The sequence below is a fragment of the Heliangelus exortis genome, chromosome 1, assembly GCF_036169615.1.
Source record: "Heliangelus exortis chromosome 1, bHelExo1.hap1, whole genome shotgun sequence".
Taxonomy (NCBI): Eukaryota; Metazoa; Chordata; class Aves; order Apodiformes; family Trochilidae; genus Heliangelus; species Heliangelus exortis.
The window spans coordinates 29,299,425-29,325,001 of record NC_092422.1 but is presented as its reverse complement, the minus strand read 5'-3'; the positions used below and the strand labels follow the sequence as shown (position 1 = coordinate 29,325,001).

The 25,577-nt window shown below is 42.0% G+C and overlaps 1 protein-coding gene across 1 annotated transcript; it reads right to left on the bottom strand.

Moving 5' to 3' along the window:
* Positions 1 to 281: 281 nt before the first annotated feature.
* Positions 282 to 25,573, bottom strand: NUFIP1 (nuclear FMR1 interacting protein 1). Its single transcript, XM_071739764.1, has 10 exons — positions 25,032 to 25,573; positions 24,699 to 24,787; positions 23,488 to 23,592; positions 22,881 to 22,943; positions 22,496 to 22,572; positions 15,776 to 15,868; positions 11,633 to 11,895; positions 8,053 to 8,181; positions 5,859 to 6,091; positions 282 to 2,559 (listed from the first exon to the last, which is right to left on the bottom strand). The coding sequence occupies exons 1-10, from the start codon at positions 25,426 to 25,428 to the stop codon at positions 2,218 to 2,220; spliced, it is 1,791 nt and encodes a 596-aa protein (XP_071595865.1). The 5' UTR covers positions 25,429 to 25,573; the 3' UTR covers positions 282 to 2,217.
* Between the last annotated feature and the right edge of the window lie 4 nt (positions 25,574 to 25,577).

Sequence of the window (25,577 nt, the reverse complement as noted above, 5' to 3'; positions counted from 1 at the left end):
CTCCTCATAGGATCTGTGCTCGAGTCCCTTCACCAGCCTGGTTTCCCTCCTTTGGACCTGCTCCAGCACCTCAATCTCCTTCCTGAACTGAGGGGCCCAGAACTGGACACAGGACTCGAGGTGTGGCCACACCAGGGCTGAGTACAGCATGTATGTATCCTGCATGAACGCAACAAGTCCCAGCTTAAACCTGATTTATGCCAGGTACCCACCTCCCTCATAAGAAACCTCTTGCTATTTAACATGAAATAGACTTTAAAAAGATTTTCTTCTGACAAAGCTTTTTGGTTTTGTATGAAAGTTTAATATCCTTAAGTCCATAATGACAAGAGTATAAAGAATTCAGAGTAAAGGTTTTGTTGTTATGTTGTTGGGGTTTTTTTAAACACAAGGTCAGAATGTACAAAAGCAAACTCTGCCATCAATTTGACAGGAACAGAAGCATGTTAAGTGTTGTTTAAAGTGCAAGTCAGTAGCAATCCTAAGACATCCATTTCTTTTCCTGCAGCTGTTGCCCATGCAACAGTTCTGGAACCCCTCTGAAATCAGTTTCTGCCCGAGTGCCAGATCTCTGTGGCTCAGAGTCCTTTGCTGGTACTTTCATGGCAGTAAAACTGTAAGAGCTGTAAGCAAGTCAGTGAGATTGAGATGACTCGTGGGACCATCACGGGAAGAATGAATCACCAGCCTTGGAAATACAAATGTTTATGATCACTTCTTCTATTCTGCACATATATTATTGAGACACACAATTTTTACAAGGGTGTTGATATTTATATAATTCCATAAATTTAGACAGTGCATTACAAACACAATATGTAGTTGTAGCTATAAATAACGGAGCAGTGGGACAAAATTTTCAGCCATTTCTGGTTGCCTGTGCACCACAAATGAGATGTATGGCACAAGTTAAGGAACTAGAGGAAAGAAAATAAGGCAACAAAAAACCCCACCCCATGTGAGTCTCTGTATGGTGGAAGGATAAACTTCTACCAAAGAACAAAAGAATAAAATCAGTCCCTGAGATTTAACTCCAACATGTAGCCAGGACTATAAGACAAAGAGCAGATTCTGAAGTGGAAGTCTTGATAACAGATTATCTAAATCTACTATCAAAATCTATTTTAAAAGGAGGTTTTTATTTTCAGTGTCCATGTGACAAGTCAACATCTGCCCTTGACAGGAACAATTCAGACAAATGCACAATGTAATCAAAAGACTAAACTAGCTTCTAAACCTTGGCTGATGCTTTTTCGTGCTTGTAACACCACAGATGTATACACAAATCAATGGAAAAAAAACCAACAAACCACCAGATGCTGTGTGCATTTTAACACTGTACCATGGAAGACATTAATCCAGAAGGCCACCTAATAAATTCCCAAAGTGTACTAAAAAGGGACAAACCAGTAACTCCTGACAAGCATTTTAAACTTTGATTATATTCTTAATACTCAGACTTTGCATCCAGAGTTATGTGTATCAGGCAATGACTGCAGCAGCAGTTAATGCCCAAGGCTTAATACTGGGTACCTCAGGTCAACCAGCAACCTAGTACTAATGCAAGTAGTTAGCAGCTATTTTATCTTTACAGTTTTGGGGTTTTTTTTAAAGGCTTCTTGCATCAGACTACACCCTCATTTCCATTTCTCTTCAATTAACATCCATTCAAAGAGAAGATGACTCCTTGTGCAAGCAGTACTTTTAAAGCCAGGTTATTTGTGTCTTCCATTTTATTTCTTCATTTTCTACTGGATATATCAGTAACAGCTGAGGGGGAAAAAAATGTGCTCTGAATTAATATACCAAAACTACACTGAAATACTTCTGGACACTCAGATACTCCCAGACACACCAGACCATGACTTCACCTGAGTAAGATCCATCCTACTACACCACTACTTGGCTCTGCTGATGTACACGTTCCATAACAAGGTAAAGCATTGAGAGCCCAGAAGCGTGGATCCACACTTACTCTAGGGAAGGTCATACTCTGTGCCACTGCTGCCTTTCTGCCATGGGGAAGTGCAGTTACTCAGGGCAGATTGCTGTTTTCACAAGGAAATGGCCACCTGGGGCAGAACAGGTCAGAGAAGTTGTTTTTAACAGCTCTCGTTATGTACTTTCATGATTATTTTGTTACACAGATGTCTTTCAGAAAGCCTCAGTCAGGTATAAACTGTGAGCCTTTGCTTTATTGTCCACAACAGACCTCCTCTACAGTGCTTCTTCACACTGAACTGCTGGGGTTTCCCATATGTCCTCATCTGCCAGGTGAGGCATCTGTGAAGTATGATCCACAGATGCTTTTTCACCCTGGGCTATTAATAATGCATCATCTCCTCCTCCTGCTAACTGAAGGTCAGAGCTAATGGAACAATTAGGTTCATTGAGTTTGTCCAAAGACTCTGCTGGAGTTACAGTTGAACAGGACTGCTCAGTCTCTGCTTCAGCCTGGGCTTCTGCTTTAAAATGAAGTCCAAACAGGTTGTTTCGGACGAGGTATCGAACACACTGCAAAACCACGTTCCTCTCGTGTCGGATGTCCTGGGCCAGTAACTGCAAAGAAAGAAGACAAGATGATGCACATTTCCCCCTCTATTGCTCTGTAGCTGATACAAGCCTAGTAAGATCCATCACTCCACTCAGGAGTTTTGAACACCTCTGAATTTAAGCTCTCTCGCACAAGTCCAGGACACACGCGGCAGGAGACTGCACAGGAAATCCATGTATTCCCACGTTTTTGGGGCTTTCCCACTGACTGACTGGGGCTTTGGCAGAGCCAGCAAACATGTTTGACAGCACTACTGCACAGCTCCTTGGGCTGGGTGGCCTAAGGACTTGCTGTCCCCTCCCTCACACCAGCTCGTGCTGCTCAGACCCCTTTCTGCTTCAGTTCAGTTCACCACCCTGGAGAAAAAGAACCTGACAAATATGAACAAACAGGGTGTTCTAACTTTTTGTATTGTTTTGTTGTGTTGTTTTCTTTTTTTTTTAAGATTTGTGTGTGTCGAAAACTGGACAGGGTCAGCAAAAGGCCCAGCATGTAAGGGAAGAGGTGAGAGCAGGAGGGAACAGCATCAGGCTGCTAGAGCAGTGCAGGTCAGTGGCCAAACACCAGTTCCAGTGACTGTGGCTCATAATGGCCAAGATTCACTGTGGTACTGGCACGTGACTGTACAACTGAAAAGGATGGAAAATACATGCTCAAAGTGCAAGAGTTTATCACCATCTGCTCATTTATCACCATTAGTTCACTAAGGCAGGTACAGCATTCTGACAAATCTGATGGCACCTTTGGATTAAGCTGCCAGTCTCACTTTGCCCAGGTGGCAGAGAAGGTTGCTGAATATACCTAAATACCAGGAATTTCCACCCCCATTATGTGACTGTAGACCCAGATGATTATGTTCTCATACAATGGACTAAAATACTAGGCCACATATTCCAGTACATGAGGACAGCAAGTCTGTTAGCATCTTCTGTGCTTTCCAGGTTATACTGTATCTGTAATTCAACATCCCATGTGTTTTTCATTAGAAAGCCTCTATGAGTAAAAAATACTTATAAATACAAGAAAAGGGCACATTTCATACCAGAATGTGGATTTAAATATCAGTAGCTGCTTTGGGCTATAAGCCACCAACCTAGTGGCTTAAAGTGCTACAGGCCTCCATTTCCTTTAACCTCATTGAAGTTCATCTTGGTATTTTAAAAAATCAGCCAGAAGACTGAAGGGCCTTTTGTCATTGTGAGTGTCAGCAGTACTCTGAACAAAACAGATTTCAAGCAAATGGCTAAGTCTGCTCATTTCCAGGAGGTCTGTATTACACATTGCAGGTCTAGCTAAATTTGGCTTGCAACATTGCATAGAGGCTTTTTTCTTTTTATTACAGTGTTGTAACCGGTCACTTTAAAGTGTATTTCTATTTAGACCAGTTACTGAGAGGTGTTACAAGCAGCTGACACCTGATATGGGCCTTTAGAAACCTCCAGTCTGAACTGAAATATGCCCATCAGGGCAGAGAAGGGACAACACTGATGTTCTCTTTGCTAGACTGGGAGAAACAGCTGGATTCACCACCCCCCTATCAAAGACTATCTTTGTATTATATTTTTTAAAGTAGGGATGGATATCAGTGGAGTGATGCTACACAAGCTTTTGATTTTGTCAGCATAAAGAATGTCTAAACACACATTACTGTTTGCACAGCTACAACAAACATGTTTTAATAGTGTCCAAGCTCACTGCCAAATGACTGCCAATAAACTTTTGCAGGTCCTCTCCTACCTCTCCTTTTCTTTTTGAGGCATGATTTCACTGATACATCATCCTTTATTTAACAATTCCACTTCCTCACTTTTGGATGAATTCTTCCTCAAGGTTTTAATACACTGACCATTTCTGACAAAGCCTACCTACAAATTTCAGCCATTCCTCTGTGATTCACACCCACGACACATGTCCTTTCACAACAGTTTTGAGCAACATTAAAAGGCAAAGAAACCCCACCAAAATGTAATTTGTAAAATGGACTATACTGGCAAGCTACAATTCAGGCTTTATATGTTCTGCCAGTTTCTCTCAGCATGTGGGATTTCATCTGACTTTTTTCTACAATCCTCACTGCTTTGATCACCAACAACTTTGAAGAGCAAGAGATAAAGACAACTGCATGCTTAGGGAGCTACAGAAAGGGCAAACACTTCCTTTTTGGTCACTAGGAGCTGTAATTCTTGGCAGCCACAGCAGTATGTTCTAAAAGGACTATCAAGGGATTTCTCCCACTTCTGCAGCTTGGGATGTGCCTTATCAGGTATTTCTTGCCTGAACATCCTCTGCTGTCTCAGAGCCCTGATGTGAGGGGCACCCTGTTTTCTCCCATGTTCTGGCCACAGAAAGTTTTCTCTTTATGGGGAAACTTCCCTTTATTTATATTATTCCCTTTCCCTTTATTCTCTTTAGGGGAGCTTTATGCTGGCTACTTACAGAATCACAAAGGTGGTCTACCCATCTAATACTGCTTTTGAATACTAAATGAAATAAAAGCTTTGAAGTTTTATTTATACTAACAAAAGCCACTGAGCTTTCAAATAGGATGATTTAACACTGTTACTGAGAACAGAATCATAACCTTAGGCTCACCCCTACAAACTCCTTTTTACCCTTTAGAGACACCAAATTGCCCTTCAAGGTACCAGTGCTGTCACTTCCTCAGATTGATCTAAACTTGCCTACAGTGAAGAAACACAAAGAATCAGAATGTCAGGGGTTGGAAGGGACCTCTGAAGATCATGAAGTCCAACCCCCCTAACCAGGACCAAAACTAAGGGAGATCACTCAGAAATGCATCCAGTCACATGTACATGCAGGTTGCAGCTCAACACCACTCTACAGTTCAACCAACACCCTTACCAACAAAATCACTGAAAGCACCTTAAAAAAAGCTGTGTGCTCCTTGACCAGAGGAAGGCAGATGAATAGCAAAGCCAAGAGCTAAGGGAGGAAGACCAGAATAAGGTTGATGGGATCACAGACAAACAAAATCTACTGGATACAACCACAGGGATGGGAGGAGGAGGAATTAAGGGTTTTCTCCTTTATGCAGTTCATTTTAGGCACACGATTAAGTTGTCATCTCTTGCTCACCAAAGTCAGTCACGACCTGAATGCACACCAGGGCATTTCCATTTGTGTATTTCAAGCACCTTCTCCGAGTGAAACGTTCACTTTGCTATTTTTAAGACAGGATCTTTGCTAACAGAGTGCTCTAATTTCCCACAGGGAAGAGGAGAAGGGCTCACAGATAGTGCTGCACTTGTAGAGGAGGCATTATTTTAAACACTCAGACTGTTACCATTTCCAGCAGAGTTGGACGGCGCTTGGGAAGGGCAGATGATGTTTTCTTGCCCCTGTTGCCAGGCCCTCTGGGGGGACGTGCATTTGAATTCGAGCTTCTTAGAGTTGTGCTTGCATGTTCTGGTCTCTTTTGATCTGGGTTCTGACTCGAAGGAACAGAAGAAGTTTGAGGCGTATCTCTGAGCTCAGGCTGGTTTTTCTCAGCTTTTGTTGCAGTCGTGACTGGGATTTCTTAAAGAAAGAGAACAGAGTTTTATCTCAACTCAAAAGCCTCTTTAAAGTGCTTACATACCCAGGCACTGGCAGCTTGTTAGTTACTATCCTTGCTCACACAGCCTGATGTGAGAATGCTCAAGGTTTACCTGGAGGGAGGGAGGGTTTTGTTTGGTTTAGGGTTTCTTCTAAAATACAAAGAATAACCTCTGAGTATTCACAGGAAGGAAAACAAGATATTTAAACGCTGCAACAAACAGAAATAGTAAGAGCTGAGCAGATTTTCAAACCTCTGCCTTGTTATTCACTTAGAAAGTGCACTGCTTCTGCTCCACAATATAGCTGACTGCAAAAAAAACCATGATGCAGTTAGGGCAGAGGATGCCCAAGTTCAATTCCCTACCTGCTAGGTGCTCCCTGTAACATCATGTTGGCCACCCAGGGCAAGTAAGGCACAGTAATTATCTGCACACACAAGGAACAGCAGCACTTTTCTACAATACACTGAAGCATCACCCAGAGAAGCACAAAATCCAAGTACTGGAAAGTTCAAATCTTACTGCAACACCCTGCAGCCTTCTATGGAAAAAGCACTTAAGGCCATGGAAATTAGTGCACAGGCTGAGCAAAACAGCTTTTACCTGGCACAATTCAAACATGATATGAAGTGAGAATGAAGCCAGGGTGCTTTTTTTTTTTCCACTCCAACTAGAGGAAAAAAGGCTAGAGATATTTAATGACACATACTCTAGCCAAAGACATTTTATGCCCCCTCCCCCCATCACTTCAAGCCAGGACATGCTGCTGAGAAAGGGCAAGCAAATAAGCAAGGGAGGGAAACCACCCAGTCTTTCAGGAAACTATTTGAGGCTTTCTAAAGCATGCTGTATGGCTAGGAGAAAAAAAAGAAAAGCATCAGACAGGCCACATGGACACCTGCACCAGCTGTCAGCACCAAATGCTGTGGTCAGTCTGAGTGCTTCTCTGAGACCTGGAGCTATCACCATACTGGGAACTATAATGGCTCATCCAGTAAACCCAGTTACTCAGAACTGGGAGATGGGAGGAATAGGGAAACAAGAGGCACAGAAAAAATGGCATACCCTTTTACTCCTCCCAGCCTGCCTTCATGCATGACTGACTTACACCAGTATTCTATAGATTACAAAAACATTCCTGTGCATAACCTTTACCAGGAGTCTCCCTTTACTGGTGTAAACCTGAAACTCAACAGGTACAAGACAGCTCTGAATTACACTCTGAATTTTCTGGCAGGCCAGAAATCAAATGGCATTTCCATAGCCTCATGTTCTGGAGATACAGTCACTGAACTGCCATTACTTTAACATCTTTGATAAATGGAAGCCACAGTTTACATGTTGTATTTCCCTCCCAAACACCTCTGATCTCAAGTTTTTTCTCAAGAAGTTTTAAGTACTATACAGGTTCTGACTGATAATCTGCAGCTTTCAGCAGTAGGGACACAGCCATAAAGAGCTGCCAATGAGCTACTGCCCTTATAAATGCTGTATTTACAGATACACAAGGGCTGGACAATGGGATGGGAGCTGACAAATGAACACAGGAGAGGTGGAGCCCCCCCAACCCTTTCTAAAGAAGGGTAATTTGTGATCAAGTTTTTTCATTGTTCACAGTTCCAGTGCAGCACCACAGGGCAGAAGAGGAGAGGGGAAGGGGAGAGGGGAAGGGGAGAGGGGAAGGGGAGAGGGGAAGGGGAGAGGGGAAGGGGAGAGGGGAAGGGGAGAGGGGAAGGGGAGAGGGGAAGGGGAGAGGGGAAGGGGAGAGGGGAAGGGGAGAGGGGAAGGGGAGAGGGGAAGGGGAGAGGGGAAGGGGAGAGGGGAAGGGGAGAGGGGAAGGGGAGAGGGGAAGGGGAGAGGGGAAGGGGAGAGGGGAAGGGGAGAGGGGAAGGGGAGAGGGGAAGGGGAGAGGGGAAGGGGAGAGGACATGCTCCTACACACCTTCAGGCTCACTGTCAGATGCACTCCCATAGTTGACTGACAGTGCAGTCAGGGCAGAGGTGACCAGCTTGGGAGCAACAGTCAATCCCTGCTTCCCATTCTCAGCTGCTGCTTCATCCTTGTCGGATTCTGCAAGGAGAGAAAAAGCAAGAGGGATCTGTCCCAGCACTCCTGCACCCACACAGCCAGCCTTGCCTTTCTTCCACATCCTCATCTCCCAACTACAGAAGTCCAACCTTGGGCATCAGTGCCCAACACCATGGACTCCCAGAAAAAACCCACACTTGCCTACCCTCTACAGACATTTGGTGGTAAAGCTGTCTCACCACTGGTTTGCTGTCCTGCCAGCAAAGCTACAGAAGCAGAAAATTTTGTGAAGAGCTTGAGCTCTCTGGTTCTTTCTTCACATACCAAACATAATTATAGGTTTTATTATCAAGTGTTGGTAAAGAGAGAGATAAGAGTATTTCATAATGTGTTTTGAAGCCTTTCTGCAGAGGTGGGAGGTGGAAGAAAAGGATTCAAAAGCCACTTGGGGAGGGGCTGGTGAGAACGGAGAATTAGGCTCATTCAAAGTGAGAATTTAAGAGCAAAGAAATTCTTGGTTAATAAAAAAAAGTTCAGAAGGGACATCGAGAACCAAGGCTACAAATTAGATGATTGCTTTTCAGCTGTACTTTGGACTTTTTGATACTTGAATCCCCACAAAGCATTACAGACACACACAAATAAATGAGGTATTAGTTTCCAACTAGCCCAAAAGGGAACACTGGGAAGACAGGAGGGGAGTTGACCAAAATTTATCAAATTGAGGATATTAGGAAAACAGAGCCATAGCAGAAAAAGATTAACAATAAACAGGCAAAGTTGGGATGGATTTAGTTTGAAACAACACATACAGGCTAAACACTCTCAGGTGAACAGTGCTTACGTTAGCAAGAAAACCAGAAAATGTTTTTCAGTAATACATTTGCAGATAAATTTCCAATGTACACACACAAAACACTACAAGAGAAATATTTTAAAGAAACTAGCCTGTTGAGTCTGGTAGGAAAAGACTGGTTGCAATCTGACCTTCACAGAGAGAGTTGTGCCCTCTGCCATCCCCTGTCCTCACAAGTCTTAAGATTTTACTGAAATTAATACTTTTGAGATCTTTATTTTGAAATCACAAATGTTATTATGTATTCTCTTCTAATACACCATTAATGATTGGCAATTTGACTCACTTGAGATTATTCTCAAGAATGAGAAAAAATAACTTTTAGATAAAAAAGTAGTTGTCTGAAGTGTGTTTTATATACACAGGTATTTATCTAAACTACTTACCTGCTTGCTTTTACTCTGAGCTCTTTTTGAGAAAGAGTGATCCCCACAGATTTACTAATAATATCACTTTGCAATTATATTGGAAGGTCATGCTAAATGCAGTGCATTTTTCTAATGGAGAATACATAGCACCTGCACATACATAAGCATTAAAAAAACAGCATTTACCTCAGGCTATTTTGATTCATTGCTACTTTTTTTCTATCTAAGCCACATACTATGGCTTTTTATTTTCCTTACGTTTTAAAGAACTGCTCTTATTTTGCTTTTTAGCAAGTTAGGGAAACATTTATGGGAATATATTTTCTCCTTGAGAGTAAACTGTTTGGAGGAAGCATTATGTACCACTGAGTATAACTATATAGAGAAGATCCCTCTGCATTTTACAGACAGACTCTTTATCTTACCTTGGTTTTGCCTATAAATTGTGAAAAAAAAAGTTCTCATCTCTCATTAAACTTCTTAGCTTTGAAGGATCCAGATACTTAAAAAGAACTTAACTGAATTCATTATGCAGAAAATACATTCACTCTAGAGAACTGGCTGCTCCTGTTAGGAAGGTTTAAATACTCAAAGTGTGCCTATATAGTAAAATCATGGACTTGAGTTGTGTGATTTTTTTTAAATTCTACTTAGTTGTATTGTGTTTGTTATTATGTCTATCTCTCAATAGCATAAAAAGACCTGCAACTAGCTTTAATAATGTGTAATAAGCAAGAACTACATCCCTTTTCTACCTATTATAACAGAAGGAACTAGCTGTGCTTTGGTATAATTAGACTTTTTATCATTAAGTAAAACACAGATGCTGCGGGGAAATAGTTATATTTAAGCATGGTTAAGTTTCCCAACACAGAGAGATTAGTGGAATAAACAAATTGCACAGGGATATTGAGTTCTTGTTCCCACTAATTGAAGATTACATTTTCAAGAGGAAAAACTCAGCATCAGACATCTTTCCAGGGGATGAATTCTACCCTTTTTGCTAAAAATAGCTAGAGTATAAGTCAGCTTAAATACCATATTCTAAGAGCATATCTAAGAACATATTCTACATATGTATAACAGCTGACTATATTATAAATAGTTATAATTATACTGTATTATAAATAGTTATATCTGAACTTTATATTGCTGCCAGCATGTGGAAACAAGGAATGCACACAAAAAAACCCAACCCAAAACCCAGAAACCTAGGCAGCCATACTTCTGAGAACACACACATATGGAGAATATCAAGAGTAAATTAGGTAATAGAAAAATCATAATTAAAAAGAAAAATCCTGACATTTTAAGTAATGCACTTACCTTTTACAAGAAAATCCATTTGTTTTCACATTCTAAACACTGCTATTTTCAAAAATCACAAATTGATATTTAATGTTCTTTAAAAAAGTAATTTGGTTGTTGAAGTAATTCTAATTCTCACAGAAAAGTCACGAAGACATAGAAGTACTGTGTGTTTATAATATGATCAACTTGTGAACATATGTATGTACAGGTGCTTAATGCTCCTGGTATCTTAAACATTCTTCTATTTGCTTTTTCAACTCAGAATTTTTCTTCCTCTTCAATGGCTTTGCATTTCAGCTCCTTTCCAAACCTTATCTCAGCCAACTCTACTGGCTGTAGCTCTTCCTACCACAGATAATTCATGTCTGACACGAATTCAGTCAGACAAAATCAAAGGCCTCTGCACTACTGAGAGAGAGCACTCTCCTCCACAACAGGCCAACCAAGCCCTCTAGGGCAGAAGCTCCCCAAAATGCAAGATTTACTCCAATTCCATTAGATAAAGTACTGACTCACTCTTTCACAAAAATCACACTGGGAATTTTCTTAGAAGAAAATGTCCTGAATGAGGATATCCCTTAATTCAAATTTCCATTCTAAATTAAGTCCTAAGTGCATGTTTTAGGCACAGGGATGTTGGACTACCTTGAGGCTTTTGACCCTGTTGGCCCTGGCACTATTCTAGCCACAACACTGCAATCCTGGGATTTTTTGTTAATAACAATGAGAAGGTATTACAGGCTCCCCAGTATTCTCCACCAATACCATAAAATCTTGTGTTAATCTTCTAGTAAAGAGTTTTCCCATTTTAAATATGCACAACTTAGCCATCTTTCAGTCCAGGACACAGTTTGGTTTTGGAAATTCCTGGCTCTCCCCAGAAGTTGCTGGTTATGCAGAAAGTCACTGATTGCTTCAGCAATGTTACTAAAAATTTCTCCAAGTTCCTTCATCTTACCAACATCACTGCTTGCCAGAAGACTGAGAGGGTCCACATCCTTCACGTGTGGCTGAGCTTCCAAAGCATGCTGGGTTTCATGATCCTTTTCACACGTGCTGTTTTCTGCTCTGTTGGTTTCATTTTGAGTTCTGTGTGCATTATGATCACCACCGTTTTCCCTGAATTTCTTCCAAAATGGGGGCCTTTGTCTTCTCCTCTGTCTTCCTTGCTGCCCATGCCTCTCTTGGCTATCTGCAGCTTTCCACATTCCCTTCATTTTGCTGGAGAACACAAAGGCAAAGCTCATATAAAAGACAAGCAATGAGAATAAATGCAACTGACACAACCAAACACCTCCAGCCTGAATTTAAGGTTCAGCAACACAGCATGATGCCAGGACTTACTCCAGCTCAGCTAACATGTGGTGACAGACCAGACAGGCACTCACAGCTCATCTCACTGGCAGGGCAATGTGACAAAGCTGGAACCTACACGAGGAGGTTTAAATTCATGACTTTTATCTCTTAACAGGGCAAAGGCTGTATGAGCTAAGCAAATTCCTTGATCACCTGCAGTGTGAGGACACCGTTTTCACGTGATGAAGTCAACCAACAGTCCACTCACTTAAGCAATTAAGTTATTCAAAATAAGGGGAATATGGAATGAAGCATCTACTATACACACTCTCCCACTGCTGAAGTCTCCTTTTTCCAGACACAGCTCAGAGAAGGATTTTGCTGCACTAAATCCATTCAGCCATCTGACACCATCGGTCACCATGGTGTCACCTACTCCTGCCACCAAATAATGTGCCACTCAACTTCCTCACTCGATGGAAAAATAATCAAAGCAACTTTCGTTGGGACAATGGATTTTTTAAAAAAAACAAAATAAAAAAAGTCCCAAAATATGGGAAAATCCCATAGTGGTTCCACTAATATTCCATGTTCCCATGATCGTCCAGGTTATCCTATAAATAAGAAGTTTATAGGAACGCACTTGGAGAGCTTAAACTCTCAAAGTCTATAGATACAAGAACAGGTGTGACAGGAATGAGAATGTAGAAGGGACCACCTAAGCCTCTTGAAAATATTATTTTCAAGCAACAGAAACTTCTCTCAGGAAAACAACTAAAGCAACTAAACAACAGCACATTACCACCACAAAAGACATGCAGGATTTATCATCCTGAATGAACCCCATGCTCAGTACTCTCTCCCTCAGCCTCACCTACAGCATGGCAGAGGTCCTGTCATCCCTAGCCAGCCATATAATGCCACACTTGGGCAAGAGCTTCTTCCTGAAACTCCTCCCTGGCTATAGAGACATGCATCTGCAAGCAGAGTCCCATAGGTGTATTCCTAACGTGGTGCCCTGTCACTGATAAGCAGCTAGTGAACATGTGAGGAAGGAAAAAAAAAAAGACCATAAAAGCAGGGTGAACAGAACACCTTTCTACTGATTTTTCTATGGTGTATTACTTAGAGATCCTCTCTGGCTCGAGATGCTCCCAAGACACTGATGGTTTTGTGTCTCGTGTCGTGGAATGCTGCAGCAGGGTGAATGTACTGCAGCAGGGTGTTAATATTTTATGAACTAGAACTTCTTTGGGTTTGTCTTAATCCTGATGTCTCAAATGGTCCATTTTATACCCCCACCCTTTTCAGGTTACACAAAACAGTGTTCAGCTGCATTCTATTCACCTCTTCCCACCTTTGCAATTTTGTAGACCTCCATCAAACAGCCCTTCCAAGCCACCCACTTCTTTGCTTGTGCTGAAAGACTCCCATTACCAATATTCCTCTCCTCCATAACTTTTCAGGCTAAGTAAATCCTTCTTGAGAGAACATGGCCTGCCACAGCAATCAAAATGGCTTTATATAGCCAAAACATTTCATTCTACAGTTATTTTATGACAGTGTCTAATGCTGATTGCTCAGCCTCAATAGCATCATCCACCACAGTGCTCCTGTGGCACAAGAGGCAAGCCACCACCTTCCTGTCTATGTCTCTCATCCACAAAAAGAAGCTAATATTAGCTCCCATAAAGCAGTTCCATCTAGCCAGAAACCTGCATTTCTGAATTTGTACAATCAGGCTCTAAATTCAAGATGTTGTTGCATAACACCAAAGGTATTGAGCAAATACTGGCTCAATTAGAGGTGTTGTCCTTGACCAAGGGTTAAAAAAAACCCTAACATTGTGATTTTCCTTGGGCCTCAAACACCCAGAAACTCCCAGGAAGGTCACAAACACATCCCAACAAAAGTCTGCCTGGCATCTGTCTCCTGCCTTTCCCTAGTCAAAGACAGACTACTCCTCACTTCCCATTCAGAGGGGATAAAGAGCTGTGTGCTATTAATCAGCTGTTGCAAGACACCAGACAGACTATCAGAGTGCTCCTTCTGCATCTCTAATCTCACACACAGGGATGCTGAATTAGTAGCTGTAAAGCACTTCAGAGAACCACAAATGGAAAGTGCCACAGAAGTGTTAAGTATCTAATCCTTTCTAGATCTTGCTTAGCTATTTGCTTTAACAGTACAGCTTGCAGAGAACAAGCTGTATTCTATTTTTGCCCCGTGCATCAGTAATTTGCCAGATAAGCAACAATTCCAGAATCTTTACTGTTGATATACAAAGCAGAAATGACAGCTCTTTGCAGCAGTCTATAGGGCTAGAAGCACTGGGAAGGGAGGGGAAAAAAGAAGGGATTTCTAAAATCAAACAGAGTTAAAGGTCGCTAAATAAAATCGAACCACATGTAATTTGACAGCTGTTTTTTCAGGCAATTTTCCAGATATAAAGGTATTAACAAGTGTAACAGTATGGAACTGCTGATGGACATTTAAGAATACATAAAGCACCTGACTCACAGCCACAAGAGTTACCAAAGAAACCTGTAGACACGGAACAGTTTGTTACTGAGGCAAAAAAACCTCATCTTTGCTCCTAAGAATCTCCAAACATAGCCTTAGGTATATTTGTAGATTCAGTCTCAATGCCTTGATTCAGTTCCTGGTGTCCAAAGCACTTCTGCAACTTTATATCCTTTGAAGGAAGCTTCAGCCCTTTACAAACCTTTCCTTCCACAGTCACGAAAGGCAAATAGTTGGAGGAGGTGGACAAGTGTTTCATCTTCTGAAGCATGTTCTGCACCAAGGCAATTTGGCAAGGTAACCATTTAACAAATTACACTAGCTTGACATTAACCCTACTCTGCACTAGCTCAGCTGCTTTACCATGGTGGAAGTTTTATTTTGTTTGGTACCATCCCCTAAAAAAAACAAAACAAAACACCACCACCACCACAAAAAAAAAAATATCCCCCAACGAAACAAGCTAGCTTCAATTTCATTCAGCAGCAAACAGTATTTAGCAAGGGCCCCTTAGAACTGAGTCTATTCCTGCCTTCCAGCTCAGTTGCTCCAGTTTGAACAAGTGATATTCTAGGAGGTTGCATGATTATAACATTTTTTTTAAAGTCTTTCCACAGGCCCTAAAGTAGAGCTAATGAAGCCAGCTGATTTCACATAACATTGGCACTGAGGAGAAAAGAACAAGGACCATACTGGAATGTAATTCACAATGTGAGAGAACAGATAAAAATCCAAAAGGGTAAGGATTAGGCTCAAAACAAAGGTAGCAGACTGGTAAAAATAATGGAGGGTAGAAGAAAGTAGTGCTACTTTAACAGTGAAAATAAACTCTTACACCCCTCTTCACCTGATTATTGATTTATCATCTAAAAGGAGAGATTAAGAATACAAATCCACTCATAAAATCTCTCTTAGCCATTTTCAGGCATTAAAGCATGTGGATTCAGTATGTTTTTTCCACCCCCATTATTCCCTTTTCAGAGACCAAGGTTACACTGATCTAATGCACAGCCACTAGAATCTGGTTTTCTCAAATAAGCCTGAGTGCAGAACTCAGCAAGAACATTAGATTTCAAATACAATTGTTTAATTTAACTGAAGTGGACTAGAAAGCACTGTAAACAAAAGAACATTACATCTGCATCTTGGTAAATGACCTGACCCCTGTTAAAAGGCAGATAGATGGTGTGTACAGTGGAAGGAGTCAGTACTGGGATACTCCAGTGAGTTTACTTCTCAACCCATTAGGCGGAAAGTAACAAGCTTCTTTCAAAATGCTTACCCAAACTGTTGGGTAGTTAGAACTTCTCCCCTTTCTTCCTTCTGCATCTGCATCATCTTCTTCCTTTCAATGTTTGCCAAAGTAGGAAAATTTCTAGAAGAAAAAAAATTCATTGTCTCTTAAATGATTCACTCTACTTTGTCAATTCCCCCCTTTACCAAGCCAGCATACTCTATACACTCAGTACATTTTTTTAATGTTTCATGGAAGTTTAACACTGTTTCCTTCTTAAAAAGGCATTGGTGAGGAAAAGAAACCTGAGTGCATTTATGCTAACATATTCAGATGGGGAAAAAAGAAAAACTAACAAATTATCATGATTAAATTTACCAAACCATCAAACAAGCTATAGAAAATCAGTTTAGTTATGCTTCTGGACCCTCTGCCTGCTCCTACCTACATATAACCATGTGATTTATTCCTGCAATTTCATTTTTTATAGTGCTTCTACTGAAGTATTTGAATGAGCTTAAAAGGTCCACCATGCCTTTAGCAAACCAGCTGCTAAGTTCTTGTAATATAAAAAGGTTATAAGAACAGCTTCTGGGAACACAAGATTTCTTTGACATGGCAGCTAAGGGAAAGCACACAAGTTTCCTCTTGAGCAATATTCAGTATTGTGCTTGCACACTGACATCTAGTTCACCAAAATTACTGTGCCTTTTTAATTCCAGCTTCAAGAAAAATTGCTAAGTCATGCAGATCAAAACAAATCCACTGTTAATAACCATCTCCCAAACCACCCCTCTCTCCTATTCCCCACCTCCCTCCCTACAGATGAACACCACACTGGTTCTAACATGCAAAGCCTGCTGCAAATTACTGTCAAAGCCCCAAAATGGCTACACCAGTTGCTCTGTAAACATTAGTTAGTGAAATCCCAGTGCTCTCAGATAAAGGCAGTAAATGAGAAACACTCGTGCACCCCCACCAGCTTCTGGATAGAAACACAAAGTATAAATATTTGATAAGTCTATTAAAATGGAGTAACAAGAAACTTGGAACAGCTACTCACTAAATACAGCTATCAAAAAAAGACACATATCTTTCTTTAAATATTTAATCTTATCACAGGCATCTTCAGTGTTTTACAACATGAATGTTAAGTGTCAGATTGATGCAAGACAGCTTCTACCACATACCAAGGGAAAAAGATGAGAACCATTTCCTATGGGACACACCTAAACACACTACAGAACTTGTCTCCTTTAAGAGGATTTAAACAAGAGCTTTAAATGTCTATTTTCATTGGATTTCTCCCAGAAACCCACCATCCAGCTCAAGTGAGCATAGGGATGTGATGTTTTATCTCTGCTCTTCCCTGTTAGCTGCATTCACTCATCCATGATAACACTCCCAGCACACAGCAAATGTGCAATCAATTATTTAATCTCAGGACCTGCACATTGACAAAGACCCCTGCACTTGGCACCTCTCCACAGTTTCAGGATAAGGTGCTTTCTTTCATATAAGCAAAGCTCAAAGGAGGAGAGGGAGCTATAAACTTCATGCTCAAAGGAGCCCCAAATGTATCTTAAAATTTTGGGTTGTTTTTTTTTTTTAAAGACATAAGGGAAGACCCCTAATCATGGAGCAAAGAGTCTTCAAAGTGCTCCTATATTTATGCTGATTAAGGACATACTCAGACATGCTCTCACACCATGATTTGAGACATGACTGCCTCCCACTTTCATTCCTATGAGTTACCACTCCCTCCACCACTCTAATGGACTCCACAAATGCTTCTCCATTCATTGCCAAGACTGAGATATTTCTCCTAAACCACCCTTCCAGTTGACACAGGCAGCAGGTAACAGCTGAAGTCACAAGACTGAGTCTGCCTGCAAAAGCACCCCTACAACCACCTAGAGTGCCTGTGTTTATTTTCTCCAGCTCTTTTCAAATAGCATTTTACTTACTGCCTTTACCTTGTGCAGAAAAGGGACCTATTTTGACAGCACATGTGCAGGGTCTGATTTCATTCACAATGAGCAAATGAGCACCTCTTAGTTCACTCTCCATCTAAAGGCCTGGTGGGCATTAAGCTCTGGATATTCAAGTCCACAGGACTCAGTTCAAAGCAGACTGGGTTCACTCCCTCCCAGGTGTTCTTCTGTGCAAGGACAAGGCTGGACTAAGCTCACCAGTGGGTTCTGGTGGGACCTGGACAAGTCAACCCCACGTGTCCTTGCAATGAGCAAGTTGTGGACCATAGCTATTCACCCACCCCAGTGTACCAGCCCCAGTACAACTCCACAACTCACCAGGTACTACAGCCTCAGCAGAGCAGTCTGCACCTCCTAGAAGAAGCTAAATCAACCCACAGGGGCAGCAAAATTCAGCTGGATGCTAAGCAGAGACAGGTGTCTACACCAAAACCACTATGGTCTTCAGGTAAAATTTTATGGCAGGATTTGCTAACTTGACTATCAACATCCACAAGTACTCAAAAGAAGTTAAAAAAAATAATCAATAACTGATTTTATTTTTTTTTTTTTGATACAGAGAGTTCTTATTCAGGGAAGCTAAATTCAGGAAGAGTAAACAGAAGTGTGACAATGAAGAAGTAAGAGCCTGTACTGAATCTCTCAATACAGAAGGCCATGTTAAAATCCAGTGAGCTGACTCGGGTTTGAACCCTCCTCAGAAGTTATGCCCTCCCCTAATAAAATGAGGTTCTTAAAATATTACCCATACACACACCACTGAAGCAGAAGTAGCCCAGCTATTAGGTCCTGCAAAAAACTTGTCAGAGCCTGAATACAGCTTCAGCAGTCATCACAAAAGCTTTGTGAACATAACCAACTTATTGTAAAATGAGGATGTTAAACCAAGACTTTATGGCCCGGCACAGGAGATTTCATGAGAAGCCCAAGAAGGAAGTCCCATTTCACAGCAGCTGCTGTTTCCAACCATAGACACTTCTATAATCCAAACTAGAAGTTTTTTAGTGTAAGTTGCCAGGGTAACACCAGAAAACTAGTTTTCAGGCTAAATGAGTATATTATATAGACACCAACAAAGTGACATGCAGGTGAAGGATATCCTAAGCTTCCAGAGACAAGAAACAGCAACACTGAGCATAATTACTAATGTGTGCCTCAGAGATTAGGTATTTTTTTTCCAATAAATGAGTGCACTAGCCAGAGTCATACATGTTTCATAGGCCAGTGTTCTCTATCTTGCTCATATAAACCTCAGAGTAAACCAGCTCTTACCAAGCAATGGAAAAAACAAAACTGCCAATATCTAACAGAAAAAAAAAAGAGAACTGTTTATATAACAGTGTTTACACAATGGATTTCTGAATTGAGAGCTACACAAGTTCATCATCTTTATGGGAACAGCACTGTGATCAAATTACCTCAGTAATTTCTTGAGCTGGCCTTGATTGCATACACACAACCAACACCAAAGGGGATGTGGAGAGCCCAAAGGGAACAAAGATCTCCAAACAGTGAGTGGATAAAATCCTGGTTTAAAACTCCCAGGCATTTTATCAAGCACTGTATCCATACTGTGAGCCTGCCATATGTTAGCTGAGGCAGTTTTATTGCTAATGCATCCCTGCAGTTCAGAGTAAATTTTATTATACCTGTGTTTACCTTGATCTACCAACACACTCCTTCCATTTTGCTTCTCTACTTTTACCAGGACCTAAGAAATTCTTTCCCTTATTACATATTTAACTACTATGAATGCAACACCAGGGAGGATTCCAAGCTACTTTAGGATTATCTTTATTCATCTAGAGAATGACAAGTTAATTACAAGTGGTGGTGTTGACAGTACTGACCTTCATTCATTAAGCACACACTCAGCCTATAAGATGTACTGCAAGGAAATACAGCAGTCAAACCTAACTGAACCAAAAAACACCAAAGGATTAAAGAAAAAGGGGAGGAGGGGGGAGAATTTACAAGCCACACTTAAGATCAAGAAAATACTCCTATGTTATATTGGGACATAAGAAAAGTTAGTTCAATGATCAGCAGTAACACTACAGCAGCCTTGACACATCCTTTGTAGCAACCTTTGCTCAAGAAGAGTTGGTAAGAAACAGTTCAGTTGGACCCAGACCTCACTTGGGAACAATGGAAGACAGCAATGTCTCATTCTGATATAAAAAGGAAATAAAATGGTAGGTAATTCCCCTTGAGCTAATGTTTAAGAAAAAAAATATGCTAAAACCAGCACATTTCTCAACATTTGAAAGGGACAGGACAAATCAAAACAAGAAAAGTAACTGTAATCACCTAAGTCAAAGTCAGCCTTCACAATCATCTGTCTGCAAAGCACAGGGAAACCCTGAGATCCCATGCAACTTCATCTCTATTGCCATTTGCTTAATTAGATTGAACCTGCTGAATCAGGCCATGAACCATTAGAGTCTTCTAGGTAAGCAGAGATATGAAGGCTGCAGCAATGAACAGGACCCTGCACAGAATCAGACAGGAAAACAGCATCCAACCCAGTGTCCTTCATCCAGAGATACTTGCTCCTTACTCCCCTCTCCTCACTCCCCATGAAGCTGCATTTTAAACACAGACTCTTTCTAAAAGATTTTAAGCAGGATAAACAACTGAGCAACCAAATTAAAAAGAAAAGAGCTAATTAAAAAGAAAAATCTACGCTCTGTAAGTAATTATTTGTAATGGCTGAAAGAACAAGACAGGAATGTTAGGGATGCAGCATGGAAACATGTTAAATCACTGCAACCTAATTAGAAACAAACTACTAATGACCTAAGAAGATTCATTCTTAGCTCTGACTGGAGCTTCTAGAAAGAAAAAGGCTTTTTCCTGTCACTATAAACCAAATGCCTAATAGCTCAGACTCCCTCTGGTGTCCTTATTTTCTGTACAATGCAATGTTTACTCTGAGTCAACAACAGACCTTCAGGACTAAACTGATGATTTGCTGGTGACCCAATTAATGTTTCACAAAAGTTTCAACCATGTTTCTCTCTTTATTTCCTTTTGGAAATTTTGGGTTTATTGTTCTGGTTTACTTTTTTTTTTTTTTTTTTAGAAGACATTATTACAGCTTCCTTGTTCAACAAAGAGTAACAAAAGTCACCCAGATTGTCATTCTACACCCATCCATCACAGCTAAACAAGATGCCCAGAGGACTGAAGTACCAAAATAAACCACAGCACTACTCCATCTAGTGGCCCTGGCCTCGAAGGTCCTAATCCCATATTGCCCTCTTTGGTTGATGGTTGTGGCTACAAAACTTTATTTTTATTGATTTTACTGTGTTGCAGTGAACAAAGGCTTTCAGCAACGTTGTACCACAGCCCAATTGTATTCATCTGTCAAAAAAACAACAGTATCCACCACGAGATTCTCTAGAAATTCATACAATCACAGAATTGGCTGAGTTGGAAGGGACCTCAGAAATCATCAAGTCCAACCCTTGATCCACTACTACTGCAGTTCCCAGCCCATGGCACTGAGTGCCACATCCAGTCTCTTTTTAAATATCTCCAGGGATGGAGAATCCACCACTTCCCTGGGCAGCCCATTCCAATGTCTGATCACCCTCTCTGGAAAGAAATTCTTTCTAATGTCCAACCTAAACCTCCCCTGGCACAACTTGAGACCGTGCCCTCTTGTCTTGCTGAGAGTTGCCTGGGAAAAGAGACCAACCCCCCCTGTCTACCCCCTCCTTTCAGGGAGTTGTAGAGAGTGATGAGGTCTCCTCTGAGTCTCCTCTTCTCCAGGCTGAACACCCCCAGCTCCCTCAGCCCTTCCTCACAGGACTTGTGCTGGATCCCTTCACCAACCTACTCACCCTCCTTTGGACAACCCATGATCTTTAAATAAATTCGTATCACTTCACACTCTGCATAAAGGACTCTTGCTCCAGGAAACAAACCCCATGTACTTATGATTCACAAAGCTGTATTTTAAGTCAGGACCACAAGTGAGGAAAGCCTACAGCACCATTCACCTACTGGAATAGGTAGATTTTAACCCTAGGGAAACCTTTTTTAAACCTTAGGGTAAAAAAACTCAGTCAAATCAGGTCAGTGGAAGTACAGTGCAAATTTTTAAACACTTCAGTGCTGGTTAACAGACAAGTTATACCACCTCACATCACTGAGTGAGGAATACTGAGAAATACTGCTTTTCATGGGAAGTTTATCTGGCACCTTAGGTACAATGTAACTTAGATTGCCTGAGACAGAATCATTCACTGATTCTTTTCTCTTCCAGCAGAGAGTGTCAAGCAATGCAGAAAGTTCTTAAAAGTTAGGAAAACTCCCTGTTGGGGCCTATGGGGACCACTAAAGCTGTGGAAGTTTGGACACAGCAAAATGTATTACACTTATTAGTCAGTGCAAGAGTTGCTAATTTCTTAGATATTAGAAAAAAACACCACACACATATTTCTGATGTAAAATGCCACAGTGACCAGGTTAAAAGGAAGGAGTTGCTCACCAAGCATGGGGAATCAAATTAAACATCTGGGAAATCTACTTCCTTTTTAGCTCATATATTGCCTTCTATTGCAACCATCTAAACTATTACAGTCTCTGCAGCTCTCACCCCCCTGGCTCTGTCCAAATGCCTGAGAACACTACTGCAGAAGCTCTGAGGAATCAAAGGAACAGCAGCAGGAAGCATGCACTGCTGCTGCCTTTCAGCTGTCATCTCATGACCACGCAGAGAAAATATAGCAAAACAAATTTATAAGTCACAAATGTTGCTCACCTTTTTCTTTCTTCTCTCCATCTAGCAATCTCTTCTGGACTATCCAGTTTGATTCTTTTAGCACCAGGTGCATGTGCCTAAGGAAACAGTATTTCATAGGCATTTAGCAAGGGAAAGGGAAAAAAAAAAAAAGAAAAAACCCCATCATTCTATCAACTACAGCAGTATCCCACTTGTTTTCACCTCCTAAAGTGGCAAGACTGCAGACAGCAAATACAAAATTAATCTCACAAGTATTCAACATGTTCTCATCCACAATATTGTCTTACAAAAGATTCTACTGAGAGGTGAGACTCCTCCCAGAAAAGTTAAAACTGAAGAATGAGATGTGGGACTACAGTAAAACATGCACAATCTCATGTTTTGGGCCCAGGGGGATACATACATTCTTCCAGTGTATCTGAACTGTCTTCTCATTGGCACTGAAATTGCAGCCTTCTTCTGTGCACTGCAAGATAAAGGGGTGAACTTAAGGCACATTTGAGTTACACAAACAAAAAATAAACAAGCATTTGATCACACTTCACACAAACCCAAAACAAAACTTACAAGCTACATAGTTTCAAAACAAACCTGATTGTAAAAACAGTAAGAAGGGACAATGTACTTTTAAACTTCATCTGTTTAGAGTAATAAGTAAAGCCAATGGATCTGATAACTGAAGATAAACACTTGCAAGACTCTCCAGTTTCAAGTTTCATTATTTCTTTTAAAATTCTTAAGAATGTTACGTTATATTCATGCTAGTTAATTAATTTCTGCCCCTAGGGTGACTTAGCAAGACTTCAAAAGACATTAAAATTACTTCAGTAACAAAACAAAAAATCCAACTGACACCTCCTCTGCATGCAGCATTTAGAAAAAATATCCTACCAGCAATTTTTAAAGCTATAGAATCTCTTTGCCATGTCTTCAACTCAGAGTGACTACACCTAACTGATTATCAAACACAAGATTAAAAAATCAAAGTGTGACTTAACAAACTCATCAACCTGTTTATGTTGTGAAATGTGTTCATCATACTTCTCCTGGTTTTTATAGCCACGGTCACAGGTATCACAAAAATGAGAGAAAACTGGCTCTTTCTTCTTTTTGTTCTGAAAAAAAACCCAAACAAAAACTCTCAAGATTGCAGTTACAAGATTGCAAGGTATTCCTATTTTTAATTAGGCGTGGAACACTTTTGCTAACAAATTGCTACCAATTAAAACATGTTTCAGATAAGTTAACATAACATGAAAGTGAAATTAAAATCACTCACCTTCCAAACAAACTGCCCTTTACTCAGCTCTTTCCACCACCTTTCCATCAATTATCACTTGTGCAAACTGGGTTGGCACAGATTTAGTGAGGGCTGAGAAGACAGATAGGCTACAGCCCTGAGTCTCTTCCCCATCAGGTCAGACCATGCCTTTTCTCACATGATACAGAAGAGCTCACAGGGCAGCAGAAATCTTTCCTTCTCCCACTACACACATCACAGTGACCTGGCTGTGTGGCCCTGATAATGTAAGAGTGCTGCTCTAATTTAGGCACTCAGACATCACCACAGTAAGGGCTTTTCTAAAGGAAGCCTGTGTTAGAATTGGTTGAAACATATCCTTCTCCCAAGGGGCTCAAGATTTGCAGACTGACTGTTACATATTTGCTCTCCTGTAAATACAGACATGTTAAAAAAAGAGCATGAAGTCTCTACCAAGAGGCAAATCCCACACAGCTACCACCATCACAGATGGACAGAATGGTTTTGGTTGGAAAGGACTTCTAAAGATCACCTAGTTCAGCTGCCCTGCTATGAGCTGAGGGGCATCTTCCACTAGACCTGGCCTTGGAGGGGGCACCCACAGCTTCTCTGGGAAACCTGTTCCAACTTCACACCACCCTCACCATAAAAAAATTTCCTTATGTCACACATAAATCTATTCCCTTTTAGTTTAAAACCATTGCCCCTTGTACAACTGCTACAGGTCCTACTAAAAAGTCCCTCCCCAGCTTTCCTGTCAGCCCCTTCAGGTACTGGAAGGTCACTGTAAGGTTTCCCCAGAGCCTTCTCTTCCCCAGACTGAACAACCCCAATTCTCTCAGCCTGTTTTCACAGGAGAGATGTTCCAGTCCTCTGACCATTTCCGTGGCCCTCTCCTGGACCTGCTCCAAGAGCTCCACACCTTTCTTGCCCTAGGTACTCCAGTACCCCAGTCCCTACCTTTGGCCTGGGATTTTCTTCTGGAAAACGTTTATTAAACCCGGCTGCTAGCTTGCCTTGCCATTGCTGGGAGAAATTGCCATTTCCACCTTCAAAAAAAAAAAAAAAAATCCAGTTATAGGTACAGCGGATAAAACACACCTGCTGCTACCTCGGGTGGGGAAGGACGTGGGGGGAGAGTTTGCACAGCTACTAAAGCCAGCGGGGCACACGCTTGGAGGAAAGAGGAGCCCTCCGTCCCTCAAGGGTTAGGGGCAACCCCACGAACCCCGGCGGTGAGGGGATTGGGAGGGGTCGGCGGGCCCGAGCGATGCTTTTCCCCGCGCCCCTCACCAGCGTGCGGGTCCTGCGGTCCGTAGGCCGGCGGGAACCAGGCGGGGGGCGGCGGGTAGGTGTGGGCAGGGGGATAGATGCTGCTGGACGGCGGGTAGCTCTCCGCAGGCGGGTAGCTCTCGCCGGGCTGCGAGGAGCCGTCGGTGGCTTGCGAGGAGCCGTCGGCGGGCTGGGAGGAGCTCTCGGCGGGCGTGAGGGTGTCGGAGGGCTGCGAGGGGCTGCCGGTGCTGGGCGGCGGGAAGCTGCCGGCGGGCGACGGGAAGGGCCCGGGGGCACCCCAGAAACCCGGCTCCCAAGGAGGCGGCGGGCAGAAGAAGGGAGGGGGAAGCCCCGGCGGGGGGAACCCGGGCGGCGGGAAGCCCGGAGGGGGCGGCGGGTACCAGGCGAAGGGGTTCATGGCGGGCGGGACCGACGCGGCCGCTGTGCTGCGCCCCGGCTCCGCGATGTGATGGTGATGATGGTGATCCCCGTGATGCCGCCGCCGCCGCCACCGCGTGTGTCCGCACCGGCGGCCGCTACGAAATGCGTCACTTCCGGGCCTTACCC

Coding starts and splice junctions, on each gene's coding strand:
- NUFIP1 (XM_071739764.1), bottom strand. CDS start 25,428: ATGAACCCCTTCGCCTGGTACCCGCCGCCCCCTCCGGGCTTCCCGCCG. Junction 24,788..25,031: donor ACCGCAGGACCCGCACGCTG/GTGAGGGGCGCG, acceptor TTTTTTTTGAAG/GTGGAAATGGCAATTTCTCC. Junction 23,593..24,698: donor AAGAAAATCCCAGGCCAAAG/GTAGGGACTGGG, acceptor GTTTTTTTTCAG/AACAAAAAGAAGAAAGAGCC.